This window comes from Desmodus rotundus, chromosome 2 (assembly GCF_022682495.2).
Source record: "Desmodus rotundus isolate HL8 chromosome 2, HLdesRot8A.1, whole genome shotgun sequence".
NCBI classification, from domain to species: domain Eukaryota; kingdom Metazoa; phylum Chordata; class Mammalia; order Chiroptera; family Phyllostomidae; genus Desmodus; species Desmodus rotundus.
In genome coordinates this window covers 198018156-198032738 of record NC_071388.1, presented here as the reverse complement: position 1 = coordinate 198032738, position 14583 = coordinate 198018156, and the positions used below count along the sequence as shown (strand labels likewise).

The 14583-nt window shown below is 44.3% G+C and overlaps 1 protein-coding gene across 1 annotated transcript; it reads right to left on the bottom strand.

The window, feature by feature from the left end:
- Positions 1–9417: 9417 nt before the first annotated feature.
- On the bottom strand, positions 9418–12931 carry KCNE4 (potassium voltage-gated channel subfamily E regulatory subunit 4). The gene is made up of 3 exons (XM_045198556.3): positions 12820–12931; positions 12463–12604; positions 9418–11913 (listed from the first exon to the last, which is right to left on the bottom strand). Exon 3 carries the CDS (start codon positions 11885–11887, stop codon positions 11375–11377), a length of 513 nt encoding a protein of 170 aa, XP_045054491.1. The 5' UTR covers positions 11888–11913; positions 12463–12604; positions 12820–12931; the 3' UTR covers positions 9418–11374.
- Between the last annotated feature and the right edge of the window lie 1652 nt (positions 12932–14583).

Here is a 14583-nt window from a genome sequence, read left to right as displayed (position 1 = left end):
AAAATAAATAAATAAATAAATAAATAAAACTAAACCAAAAAAAAAAAGACTATATGAGCAAAGTAAGTCAGATGGAAGTCGACAACCGTATGACTTCACTCATATGTGACATAAAACTGAAAGCCACAATGAACACACAAGTAAAAACTCATAAACAGACAGTTTATAAGAGTCTGGAGGGAGGTAGTAAGGGGTGAGGGTGGTCAAATATATGGTGATGGAAGGAGCTTTGACTTTGGGTGGTGGGCACAGGACCAAGATACAGATAATGTATTATAGAATCATACACTTGAAACCTATATAATTTTATTAATCAATGATTTAAATTTATAAATCAATAAATTTAGTTGAAAAAATAAAACTCTGTGGTGCACTTTTTTAATTTGTTTTTTGACATCCATACTTTTAAAGAAATTGGATTATATTTTTTCTTTAAAAAAGGAGACTTGATGATATGCAGTGTCTGTTACTTAGGGAGCAGCGCAGGGGGACAGCACAGAAGAGCAAGGCGGATTGATTTCAAGACTGAAAACAATCACAACAGAGAAATTACTCATCTGTTTTATAGCAAAATCCAAGCACATTACATTCATGGGAATTCAAGTGTGTGTGGTGTGCAGAGGATCCCCTTACACCCTTCTGCTCAAAGTCGTTCTTAGAGTGTACTACCCGAGGGCAGGGAGGCCACTCTGAGAAACCACAGAAGTTTACATTTTAAGAGCAATTAAGGAACTTTAAAGGATCATTTTGCCTTATACTCTGATTTTGGAACCTAATCCCTGCAGTAAAATCAAACCCCACTTTCTATTAAAAATATGGCCTTGGCTGGTGTGGCTCAGTGGATTGAGCACCAGCCTGTGAACCAAAGCATCACCAGTTCGATTCCCAGTCAGGGCACGTGCCTGGGTTTCAGGGCAGGTCTCCAGTAGGAGGCACATGAGAGGCAACCACACATCGATGTTTCTCTCCCTCCTTTCCCTTCTCTCTAAAAACAAATAAATAAAATCTTTTAAAAAAACATCAACTTTAAAATGTATATGGATTCCACTACTAAAATACAAACATTTGACATTCACATGCTAGTTTTAGATTTTCCTTGACTTTTGTTTTTATTTTACAGTATCATTTGATTTATCTGAAGATCCAAATTACATTTTATATTTTAAAATAACATTGAGGTAAAATTGGTTAATAACATAAATTTCAGGTATACAACTTTAAAATTTAACATCTGTATACTTTATTGTGTGCTCATCTCCCAAAGTCTGGTTTCCTTGGTTACCATGTATTTGACTTCTTTACCCAATTCATCCTCCCTGCACTCCCTCCCTTCTGGTAACCACCATTCTGTTGTCTCATTTTATCTTTTTAATTCAACTATAGTAATATGTCTTTAGCCTTCTGATTTTCATCTGGTTTTAAACTCTCAAGATGTAAATTTCTAAGCATTATAAGCCACAAAATAATGGCATTCATTAAATCACAAAGAGAGGATCATACTAGTTTGAATTCTTCTGTGGTTCTTGGCACAGAATCATTTTTCTGGTCCATACATCTACTTCCAAGTAGCATAAAGCCATCCTCCTTTCCATCTTGTTTGTGTGTGGGTTTGCAGGATGCGGTATGCCTCTTCGTGGCCTGAGAAACACAGGGAGGACTTTAAACCAGTCAGTTATTGTTACTGTTGCATTTTAAAGGATTGTGATGGAAGTCCATGATGTCACCCTGAGTCCTGGAGTCCCACCCTCTCTCCACCAGAAAGGTTTTTTCACACTATCCACTCACTTATTCACAAACTTGATTTTTAAAAAGTAACTTGAATCACAGCTAATATACATAAGGTACACCTTAACCATTTTTTCAATACCTAGAAACTACACATACTCAGGTATAATAATAACATTGTGACATTTTCTGTATAAAGAAGCACCAATATATAAAACCATACACCCATTCAGTTTTCAAGCACCTACAGATATTGAGTTCCTGAGTAAACATCACTTTGGAGAAGGACAAAACTTAGGTCACCCTATTATCTTAGGTGTTTCTTTAAACAACTTGAAGAGAAAATCATGGGAAGGCAGAGATTTAACAGCAAAATATTTGTGTTCTGTTGTCTGCACTGAGAAAGAAAATGTTGCATTATTGCCACATCCCTGAATCAACTCTGTCGCACATCTTCTCCAGGTTGTCTTGGTACCCGCCCTGGGTGTCTTTCATGGAAATCCGTATAAACCTGGGGAAACGTCAGCCCCTACAGAAGCACATACACCTCACTACCAAAGCGAGTGAAAGTTGGTTTGCAATCTACGCTTAGTAGCAATTAATGGCAAGTAAAAAAGAATGCACACTCTGAGTGGTTCCGACTCCTTGAATTAACCACACTATACTTGGCTTTTCACAGCCAAACTTCCCAAGTTAGTTGACAACGAGAGTGACTCATAGTCTTTTGTAGTTGTAATACCTTCACCCTGCCACTCTGCATGTTCTGCAGTTTATGGATACTAATCACCTACAAGTCATCGAAAGGAAGCTTCTTTCTCCTCCATCTCCCAATGGTTGACCTCCTGTTTCTGGAAAACCTCTGTTTGCTCAACTCCTGGGCACCCTGCCATCCTGATTTTAGTTCTTGGACTGTTCTTGTTCTTTCTGCCTTTCCTCTTCCAACCCCTAAGAAGTAGCTGGTCCCTGAAGGGCTGCTCTTTGCCCTCCCCTCCATTCCCACTTCTCCTTGGCTCAAGGTTTCAGCCGTGCCCAAGGTTTCAAGTCCATGTATTCATGTGCATGGCTCCCCCATCTTGTCTCTAGTTCCAACTTCTTTCAAAAGTTTCCATACTGATTTGCCAAATGCTTTCTGGCTGTCATATAAATGCCTCTCAACTCAAAATGCAAAATTAAATAAAGTGTGTCCAGGATTCACTACCTAATTTTATTATTTGCACTTGCACTCTCTCAATTATACAGACTCAAAACTTGAGGGTCGTCTTTCATCCCACCCTCTCCTTCATTCTCTCTGATTTACCTAGTTGAGAAATCTAGTCCATTTCAACTCCTCAGTGTTTCTACCTTCTGTATCTTCATTTTGCTTACCATGATCCCAGTCCAGCCACTTCTCACCTGTCACCAAAATCCTACTTTCTTTACCTCTGTCCTCTATCTTCTTCAGTTCATCTTACAGAGTGGGGAAAATTATAAGTGGCATGATAACAGAGACTGGGTTTCTATCCTTGTACAACCAGTGCCTTGCACACTCCATCTAAATATTAATTTCCTATTTATGGAAGCATAGCTCTGATCCAGTTATCTTTCCCTGTTCCAACACTTCTCTGGTCCTCAGTGTTTTCCTGATTGAAGAAATACTTTCTGGGGTAAATAATGAACATGTTAGTGGAAGGAGATTATAAAGAGAGCCTGGTGACCTAAGGGAAAGAAACAGTTTTGGTTCTACCCATGTTTTTGACACCTGCAGTATACACATTGGGGACTGGTTTTGCAGGAATGATAATAGTTTGAGTTTTGATGTCAGAAATTTGAAGTGCTTATGGGACATCTAAGTTGGTATAGACACAGGCATCGGTGCTCATGAGGAAAGTCTATGCTAGAGCTGAATAACTGGAACTTGAAGACACAAAGGCACTACAACAGGCAGTTAGGTGTATTGACTCTAGAGCCGGATTGCCAGGTTCAAATCCCATTTTTGCTGCTAACTAACTGTCAATGTTCTTAACCTCTGTGTGCCTTGCTCCCTCATATTAAAATAAGCATACAAATCACGATCTCTCAACTTGTCATATGAATTAAATATCATGAGAATAAAGTCTGGCACATGGTTACTAAACAGGCATTCATTATAAATATTTACATACTAGCTAATAAAGATTTGAGATCACCCATAGAAAAAATTAAAAAATACAAGGATAAGAACACAATGAGAGCCCTGAGACATTCCTGCCCAAAGTAGGCACTAGCTACAGAAACAATATATATGGTTCTGATATCTCAGAGGATATAATCCTATGGGAAAGAGGATAACTTCTGCTACAATTGAGGCATGAGGGTAGTATGATGGGAGTACAAAAAAAAAGAACATTTTGAAAAGAAACAGAATCTCTCCATCCAAGCATCATGCCCAGTTCTCTGGCAGAAGTCCTGAGTGAAAAAGGAAGATGGAGATGAGCGAGAGACTGTTTCTCCCCCATCAGGGCTAAGAATATGGAAACAATGGTCAGTGGCATGTCTGCTGGTTTCTGCATCATCTGGAACCTCAGTCTAGAGCTGAATCTCCAGTGTTTACCTTCAAGAGTCTTTACCTGGCACCTAGAGACATCAGTTCTAGGAGAGCTCTGCCTGTGACCCTACCTGGCACCAGAGCTCAGCCGAAACATGCAAACAAATAAAACTGAAAGCCAAAAAGCTGCATGTGGGGTAACTACATTCAACCGTGTTTGAATATTTCCCTCCTATTTATAGCTTCTTCCCTTTTATTAAAGTTTCCAGTGGTGTCACATTACTTTGGGGGAACGTGCTTACTTCTGCCCACTCAGAACCATCCCTGCACGAAGGGCAATAAGTGCCAGGGTTTAACCAGGAAAAAAAAGAAGCCACTACCCAGCAGGGTTCATGGAGCCATAAACAGAGATAACATCAGTGACTCGATGCTGCTCAGAGAAGACCAAGGTGAGAGGCTCAAGGGAGAAGACACTCTAAGTCATTGGTTTTCACTAAGCTTTGGAGACCTAGAACCAGATGCCAAGAGATCTGAGTTGCAACCCCAGCTCTGGTCCTGTCTCTCACTAATACTTTGAACAAGTACTTAACTGCTCTGAGCCTTAATTTCCCCATCATTAAACAGAAGCGTTGGGTTAGTGATGTAGTAAGCACTTTCCAACATTTGGTGCCTCTCTAATGTGGTCATACACTGTATAAATCCAGCCTTTGTTCATGTGGCTCATGGGTTGAGTGCAGGCCTGCGAACCAAAGGGTCACCAGTTCAATTCCTAGTCTAGGGCACATGCCTGGGTTGCTGGCTGGGTCTCTAGTATGGGGTGCATGAGAGGCAAGCACACATTGATGTTTCTCTCCCTCTCTTCCTCCCTCCCTTCCCCTCTCTCTAAAAATAAATAAATAAAATCTTTTTAAAAATCCAATGGGTGACGTTATGCTGCAGTAGCAAAAACCTCAACTTCTCAATATTTGCCATAATTTAGATTATTTTTGCATTCATGCAAAGCCAGCTGCAGGTTTGGGCAACTCTCCAGATCCGTCATTTTCCACACAGTAACTCGCTATCTCAGGCTGACACAGGCTGTATTACTATTTATTTATACCATCTTCAACATATGGTGTCATTGGTGATGTGCAGGTAGAGAGAGTGGCATGGGCTTTTCACTGACTCAGCCTATATGTGACATACATCACTTCCACTCCATTCACATCAACCACAATGAGTCATGTCCCTGCCTGACCCCTGGTGGTATGGGAGGAGGGAAGGTGCTGAGTGGTGGAAACGTCCATATTCTGAGGAGAAATATCGGATATGGGTGAATGCTAAAATGTCTACCCACAGCTCCCTATCAGTGACAGAGACTTTTTAAAAAATTTTTCCAGCCACTTCATAAACGGTTCTGACAATGTTTCGAAGTCAGTAGAGAAGCTCTTCGAATCTCCATTTCATCAGGGAGGAAACATGCCCAGAAAGTCTGAGTAACCTATACAATGTCACAGAGCTGCCTGATGTCTGGAATGGGCCTAGATTCCATGCCTTTGGTTCTCTGCTTCCTGGTGATGTACAGAGATTCAGATATAAAGATTCTATATCAGAAGACCTGCCCTGACATCCTGATCAATCATTTCAATGGCCAGCAGCCATCCTCCTGAACCTCAGCTTTCATATCTGACAGTATTAGAGACCCAGCTTTGAGTTTCCATGGGAGAATTAAATAGGATAAACAAAGGGAAAATGCCTCTCACAGAGCAAAGCAAACATTAGGTAAACAATACATTTTGTCTGACTAATCACATCAGGGTGTCCTCAGTTGTTCAACAGCCAGGTATTCTTACACCTTTGTAGAGCCAGAGGGCTCTGCACATAGAAATACTCAACTAATGTCATAAATGAACCAGAGATAGAGTTATTGTATTGGAATTTGTCTATATGAAGACTGCCCTCTTTGGGGCTGGGCAGGCGTTACTTTTTTCCCAGCACCTGTAAGTGCCTAGAAGAGAGTAGAAGTTCAAAGCACAGGGTTGTGATGGTTGGTTGTAGTATGCTCTTAGCAAGTAATAAGTGCCTAACAAGTATTATGCTTTGTGGTTACTGTTATTTTTGTTCCTTTTGTTTAAGAGGAGGACGTGAGAGAGGAAACAAGGGAGGGACATTGGGAAAAGAGATGTTATGGCCTGCATATTTGTGTCCTCCCCCCCCCCAAATTCATATATTGAAATCTGATCCTCAATGTAATGGCATTTAAGAGATGGGGACTTTGGAAGGTAATTAGGTATTGAAGATAGAGAACTGATGAATGGGATTAGTGCCCTTGTAAGAAGAGGCCAGAGAGCCAGTTTGCTCTATTTCTGTGAGGATACAAGGAAAAGACAGCCATCTACAAATCTAGAAGTGGATCTTCACGAGAAGCCAACCATGCTGGAATCCTGATCTTGGACTTAACAGCCTCCAGAGCTGTGAGAAATAACTGTATGTTATTTATAAGCCACCCAGGTTGTGGTACTTTGCTACAGCAGCCAGAACTAAGACAAGAGAGAATCTGCCATTCACCATTTTTAAGCAAAAGGTGGAAAAGTATTCAGGATGGGGAAAGAATATCGCTGTTGATGTGAAGAATTCTTTCATTGTGTTTCTTAGCAACAAAATGCAAGGTAAGAAAATAAATCCCTAAAGCAGGGATTATAAAAGCTTAGCCCTGTATTGCATGGGGCAGGGGAGGGGCAAGGAGAAGAAAGACGGAGTTGTCCAGTACAAAAGGAGAGCAGTGGACTCCCTGAGTTCGTCCTCCATGTCTCGGTCTTCTTTTCTCACTGGATGCCACTCCCAGGGCTGCCAATTGCCCAGGACATGCTGGGGGACTAAGTTTCTTTTGCTAATTTGCCTAGAGCTTTATTCTCCTAGATATGATTGGCTGTAAGTACCCCATTGTTTACCTGTGGCATTTGTTCTTCCTTTGGAGGTCTTTTCTTATGGGCTCAAATCTTGTGGCCTGAGTCAAGGACCAAATCCCAACTTCATCAAGTCACTCAAATCCCTTGCTGTGGGGCCACAGGCTCCTTCAAATAAGTGACCTTGGCTGGTTATCTCCATGGTAACCACTCACATCCCAAACTGTTCCTTCCTGTGTGGGAGGAAACATTTCAGAAATGGGGAAAAGCAGAAGTGAACTGTGATTTTTCTCTCTTATGACCCTTCTCCTTTGGCAAATCATGTTTTTTTCCTAAACATCACAGTCTCCTGAGGAAACCGTCCACAGGAGAGGAGATTTCAGTGGCTTTATTTGCAGACAGATGCCTAGGACACATTTTAAAAAAAAGCTGGAAGCTGACTTTTCCTTAGACTCAAGATATCTCAGTCTCTCTCAGAGTTTCCCCACTCTTTTCATTAACAGGTCCCCCGAGAGTAAGACCAGCATGTCCTCTCATTTTGAAAGAGCTATAGAGCAACACAACCGCAGAGCTAGTCTAGAAAGCTAGATATGACAAGACTGAGCCTCTACTATACCCCACTTCCGCCCTGCCTTCCCTAGGTGCCACCCCTGCCCGACCCACGTTCCTGGTCAGTCAGCTGATATTTCTCCCTCCAACCACAGAGGCCACCTCCTGCCCCTTGACCCATGAAACTCCCTGTGATCTTCTCCAGCAGGGTCCCAGATTTGGGGTAAGGTAATTGAGCAAACGTATAGTCTGTCTAAACTTGGAGTATCAATTGCATTGTAAGCTCCATGTTCTGTCTATCCCACAATGTCAAGGATCAGAGCAGCGTTTTATAGAATGATGAATGACCCTTCGTCAGCTGAGCCATGGAAGTGCACGCCTGACCACAACACCCTCCAACTGCAGCTCTCAAATGTACCATGGGGTCTGCTCTCCAACCACAGTTATGGGCCAAGAGCATTCATTCCTTGGCCCAACTTCAGCCTTTCCCCATAGTTTTGAGCCCATGATTCTGTCTGAGAAAGAACTCTTTTTCTCTACAGCATCCCTGCCTGACTTTGACGTACAAAGGTGTAATTAGAACAGCATGGACGATCCATTTACCTCATCCCTAACATTTAAGTGCTTTAAAATATGTTTCTAATATCCTAGGTACACGAAGCCAAATTCCCTTTTCTGTTTTTCACATGCATGAGTAAATCCACACAGATTAAACCCCTTGGGGCTTAGGTTCTGCTTAGAACTTTTTTTTTAAGAAAACAAATATTCCATTAAAACGACATAGTGTACTCTGCATATTTTTAGGACAATTAGAGTTTAGAATTCCCTCTTCTTCCGCCCCTGGTAAAAATGTTTTCCTTAACTATTTCCTTACCAAGAATGTCATTGAGCTGAGATAAATAGAAGGGCTTTCTTGCCTTTGAAAATAATCTTCTCATCTTACATTATCAAAGTACCAGCTGATGGATGAAGATCTTTGATGTGTTTAGGGAAAGATTCAGGCTTCACCAGATAAATCCTTTCAGGAGACATTTATTTGTGAGCCTAATGGAAACACTTACTTGAAACAGAAAAGCCAAATTCACCGGACACAGAGAAACATAAAAGGAAGGGTGTTCTGTATCATCTGCTTGATTGAAAATGGGTCACCAGCTTGGGTCATTTTTCTTTAGGACCTCTGACTGTATACATACATAAAGTCATAAAGCCTGCAAGCCAGAGCTACAACTGGACCAGGTGGGAGGAACTTAGAAAGTCAGACTTTGTGCAGAAGTAACCTGGAGAGATAGGAGGGGGCCATCCCAAACCACAACTTTGTGCCCCAGTATTTTCCTAAGTTGGTGCTGCTGTGTATACAGCAACTCTCTGCCCCCAGTCTGTGCTGTTGCCACCCATGTGGACAGTATCTGCCAAGGCAACATGCAAATCAAATGTTTTCTTGCAGCCTCGTTTGGAGCAACATCTTTGCAGCAGTTGCACGTTCACGTTCAAAGGCCCCCATGGACACCAAACTTAAAAAAGAGAGTTGTTGTAAGACTATCTGCAACTTGTTTTCCATTCATTGCAAGCATAGCACAAGATGGAAAAGCCCAGCCCTGTTCAGTCCATGATGTAGGCAGAAATGAAATATGTCTTCGCAGGAGTCTAACTTGGAAAATGACCCGGGTTTAGAGAGGGCCAGCAGAATGTGTCCGGGGTGTCAGAAACCAGGAATTACATTGAAGAACCAAAGAAAGAACTCAGAACTTCCTCAGGGAAATGTGTTTATTTATTTAAATTAAAAAATACCGTGAACATGACGAACTGTTAAATACAGAGGACAATTTCATACAACCTAATAGAATAAGAAGGAAGTACGTACATCACTTTTTCATCGGCACAGCTAGGTTTGCACCAAACTTCAGGATGAAGCAATGGAAAATGTGACCACGCACACGTCCGTTGCAGGAAAGTTTCAGAATTCAAGTGATTCCAGGCAAGGGGCCAGCTTAACTTGGCTTCTTTCACCTTAAACAGCCCCCTTTGGAGTAAATCCACACTCTGAATTTTAAAGTGAACAGAGGCCCCTTTCCTCCCCCGCCCCCCAAATGTAAATGGCCTCTAGCACTGTGTTAAGGCAAGCTGGTAACCCAGCTCCTGCACTGTTAACCCTTCCATGGGAACAGTAGCTATTGCTGTCTCCGATCCAAGGAGAGTATGCTTGTTTGGTTTTTTAAGGGCTTTTTTTGTTTTTACTAGAATGAAATTTGACCTTTTGGTGCGGTTCTCTTCCTCCTTGTGTTCAAGGGCTTGGAGGGTCCGCTGCAACACTGTGAACTGCGGGACGACAGGGAGACACCAGCAAGCGTTCCTGAGAGTTTGCTTTCGGGCTGCTCGTTCCCTTAGCAGGAGGGTTAACACTCCAGAACCCAGAGCACTTTGCAGAGTAAAATGTGGTATCTGCCTCTTTGGGTCACAGCTGGGAAAAACAACAGCCTGGATGAGTTGGTGATTCGCCCTGAAATTCCCAGTTACTTCTGTTCCTAGTCTCCAACTGCTCCTTTAAAGCAGATCTTATTTCAGACTAACCAGCCAAAGGGGAAGTATTTTGTCCAAGCTTCCCCACACCAGGCCATGCAAGATTTATCACAGAGTCTTAAAAGTTAAAGACATCCTTCCAGCCCCCTGGGGATGGAGCTCATCAGGAGTCTCATGGAGGCGGTAAGCCTCTTAATGGCACACACAAGACCACACAGCAAATCAGTGTCAGGGGTTGGGACTGGGACCCAGACCTTGGTCCCCCGCTTTGTGCAATTTCTGCCTGAGTATGCCCTTCTACGCGTCAGCTACATGATGAAAGGCCACACCGCGGAGGCCCACGGTGTGTCCTCTCCCAGCTCAGAAAACTAGGCTGGGAAATGAGCAGCAGTAGAGCTAATGGTTGGCTTTGTTCACCCCCCACCAGTAACCCTTCTGGGAAGATCAGGAAGAGTCCCCTGCACGGTCATTTGGAGTGCAGCTTAGATTCTAGAGAAGTCCTTCCAAATGAAAAAACTTCATGCCGGCATAAAATGCTGGATGGTCCCCAATCAGAGTTCCAGGTCTTAGGTTACAGAAAGGGTCGGGTCTTACAATCCCAGCCAATGTTAACAAGTTTAAGGGCTGCATTTTCCCCCCTTACGGTGTACAAAGAGACCAGGTTCACATCTCCAGCTTTCTCCCACGGAAAGTCCTCCATTAAAGGTCCCCCTCCCAACCCAAAAGACCTCCAAAAGAAGAGCAAATGCCACAGGTAAACAATGGGGTACTTACAGCCAATCATATCTAGGAGAACAAAGCTCCAGGCAAATTAGCAAAAGAAACTTAGTCTCCCAGCATGTCCTGGGCAATTGGCAGCCCTGGGAGTGGCATCCAGTGAGAAAACAAGAGCAAGCACATCGACCTGCCAAATTCTGAACAGGAACCCCAAGCCCCAGGCCCCAGAGTAAGTGTACACACTGCTCCTCTTCCAGAGCTTTTGCGGTTGTGCGTGCACACCACAGGCACGTCTCGGACTCCTGGCTGCTGCTGGCTCCAGCTGAGCGTGGTCCCCACCATCCCCCATTCAGGGGTTTGCGGGGGGGTCTCTTCAGAGTGGCAGCTGCTCTGCAAAAGTGAAACCAGACACGGTAAGTGTCCTTCCTCTCCCTACGGGTGCAGGCTGATGGAGCCACCTCCAGAGGCCCTGGGGGTGCTAAGAATTCTGATGGATGTTCTCTGAGGACCCTTCGCTGCTCTCATTCAGGGGCGTCTCCGAAGTCTCCCCCAGCTCATCGTCGGCGCCCTCCTCCTGGATGGTGAGGTGCACGTCGGGCGAGGAGGACTCAGAGCTCACGCTGTCCCCCTCCATGGAGCAGAGGGTGCAGGACAGGGCGGGCGCCACGCTCTCCTGCAGCATGTTCAGCATCATAGGCACCTGCAGCGACCTCAGCCCCGACATCATGGGCAGCGGCTTCATGGCCTCCCCCCACAGCCTCTCCTCGTCCTTGTACAGCAGCAAGAGGCTGGACTTCTTCTCCCGCCTCTTGGATTTCATGTAGCCCAGCATGATTCCAATCAAGAAAATACCGTAGAAGGACATGACTACCAGGATGTAGAAGTATTCATTACCGTTGCTGCTGCCATTGCTGGGGACGTGGGACCCGAGGGGGCGGCTGGGGACTGTGGTGCTGGGGGACGTGCTGTTCAGAGGCTCCATCTTCAGCATTGAAGCGCTGGTCACACGGCCAGGGTCTGGGGAGAAACGTGCACATTAGAACTCTCCCACGGGTGCCTGGCCGAGAACGGAAGGTGAGCCCGAGGTTTGGGGAATTGCAATATCAAACAGCTGATAAACGCATAAAGAAGGAGCTCCCACAGAACAGCTAACAGGGGTAGGAGTTGCACGGGGAAGAAGGCAGGGAGAGTGGGAGGGACAGAAGAAGGACTTTCATTTTTTTAGTCTATACACAGTCGTCATATTTGCAATTCATAGAGCAAGCGTGTAAAAAAAAAAAAAAGCATTGCTTTTACAATTTTAAAAACCAAAGGAAAAAATCAATATAAGACAAGGGAGCCTAGAGAAAATAAATTACATTGGGATCCCTGGGAAACTTTTTTTTAACCGAGTAGAAAAGAGAAAGTTTACATTTTACTTCTCCAACTCAAAACTATTTTTAGTTCAAAACAAAGTTTCCTTAGGACAAAAAAAATAAAAAAGGAAAGGAGAGGATACTTCATCTATATTGCTAGAAATAACCTTCTTTCAAATGTTCCTGAAGCCAGGCAGCATCACTAACTTACCAAAGGCTGGCAAATTCGCCAGGAGTCCTGATTGCTAAATGGCCAAGTCCAAGAGCGTTCCTCCTCCGCACGGGGCTCAGCGCTCTGACAACTCTGCTGCTGCACTTGGGATATATAGTCAAGAGATGCATCGTCACGTGTTCTGGGAGGAAAATTTACAACAGAGGTTGGTCGTGGCAGAGTGCACAGTGAACTCAGAGCGCTGCAGCTCCCTGGACTGAACTCTGCAGCTGTGAAAAGAAAGGCACTGGGAACCGAGCGAGGGCTCCTCGCTCTCAGCGTGGAGCCAGAGTGTGCAGGTGGCCATGACAATGAGTCAGGAGAGGAGAAGAAAAAGTGCCTGGTCAGAACTCTTACCTCAAAATCCACTCTCGCTGAGAATTAGTTCATATTTCATCTCCCTCTTGGGGAATAACTACGATGCTGTTGGCAGGTTTGGGGGACAAAGACCATCGTCTATAATCTGGATACAAGACGGTTGCAAGCAAGGGCAGGATTTCCTGTCAAGAAACTGGGGCTGACGTTTCCGTCCTTCCACTACCTACTCAAATTTTAAAACTGTCACTGATCCTTTCTGCACCTCAGATTCCTGGTCTGTAAAATGTTTGGACCTGGGGGGAGGAGAGCTTCAACTCCTAGAATTGTAGGCACTGGTAACCTGTCAGCTTACTCATTCGGAGATTCCAGGCTGCCTGGTGCAGGTTAGCCCTTTAAAAATACAGAGAGGTTCTCCCTGTCTCCCGCATCAAGCTCATTAATCTATTTTTTAGACTTAAAAATAATATGTGTCTTTTAGATTCTTTTCAATAGTCTGCGTGAAGTGGAAACGGGTCACCGTGTGAGATACTGTGTGGGTTTCACGCCAGCCCTGCGGGCACAGCTGCTGCTCACAGTCACACAGAGACCATTCAAACCTCTCTTTGCCTCTCTGGCCGGTCACAGGAAGAGCCGAAACCCTCTGGGGAGCGATGCAGCACAGTTCAAGCTTTGAAAACCTGCATAGACCTGTGTGAAAAGGCTTGCTGTGACCAAAATCAGAAAAGGAGTTGAAGACTTTGATGTCAGTCCATCCGCTTCCTGGGCTGTTTATTCTGAGAGCCTCTTGTTCTAAGTTGAAAGAAACTGGGAGGATGGCTCTGCCCCCAGTTGTCTGCGGCCCGTGGACAGCCATCAGGTTATCTTGGGGAGCCAGCTCTAGAGAAAGCATCTCTGGTAGTTCGGCTGTTGTCCATTGAAACTGAGGGGAAGCATGGTAACAGCCCTCTGCCCCAGCTGGGACATATGTAGCCCAGTCACTGGGACTTCTAGTGCTGCTACATGAACCCACCTGGGTTAGCACCTGGCCCGAATTCTCATGGGATACCTGTGCAAAGAGCAGGACCATGAGCACCCGCTGCTGTGGTGACCACTGGTCCAGTCTCCTTATGGTTTGGGTTGTACTCACCCAAAGTCCCCCGCTGGCTTGGTGTTGGCTTGACAATCCAACACCACCAACACCCACACACTGGAACTTTGCTCACCAATAAAGACATCCTTGCAGTGATATCACTATTTAAAAAGCTCCAAAGGTATCTTGGCAAAAGTAAACATGACCTTTCCAATTGTATTCATGTTAAATGTCTGAAGTCTTCCATCTCCAGCTATGCATGCAGTGGTTTGTCAAGGACACTAGAAAAAGGAAAAGAAAAAAAACCTTAAAAAAGAACGCTGGAAGAGAGAGACCCAGGAGCATGATGCCTATTGACTGGTCATCCCAATAATGTTGATTATGTACCTAGGACATACGAGATTCAAAATCACCCAGGGACAGCCAAGCACTGCAAATGGAAGCCTAGAGGAAGCAAAGAGGAGGTGGGGGAAGGGATTACCAGAAGTAGGGATCAAGGAAGTGCAAAGCCTGGTGCCAGGAAGCCAAACAGAAGCTGAATTTTCACACAAAACAAGTCTCCTAAATTGAGCCAACATTCCCAAGACAGTAAAACCAAGACAAGACATGGATAAATCTGGGCCAAAGGACAAAGCACTCCAGAGAAATAGGAAGAACAAAGTCCATCGCAGGTCTAAGGGGAGGAACAGCCCAAATGAAACTCCACTGCTGCCTGTGTGGTGACCCTGTCTCCT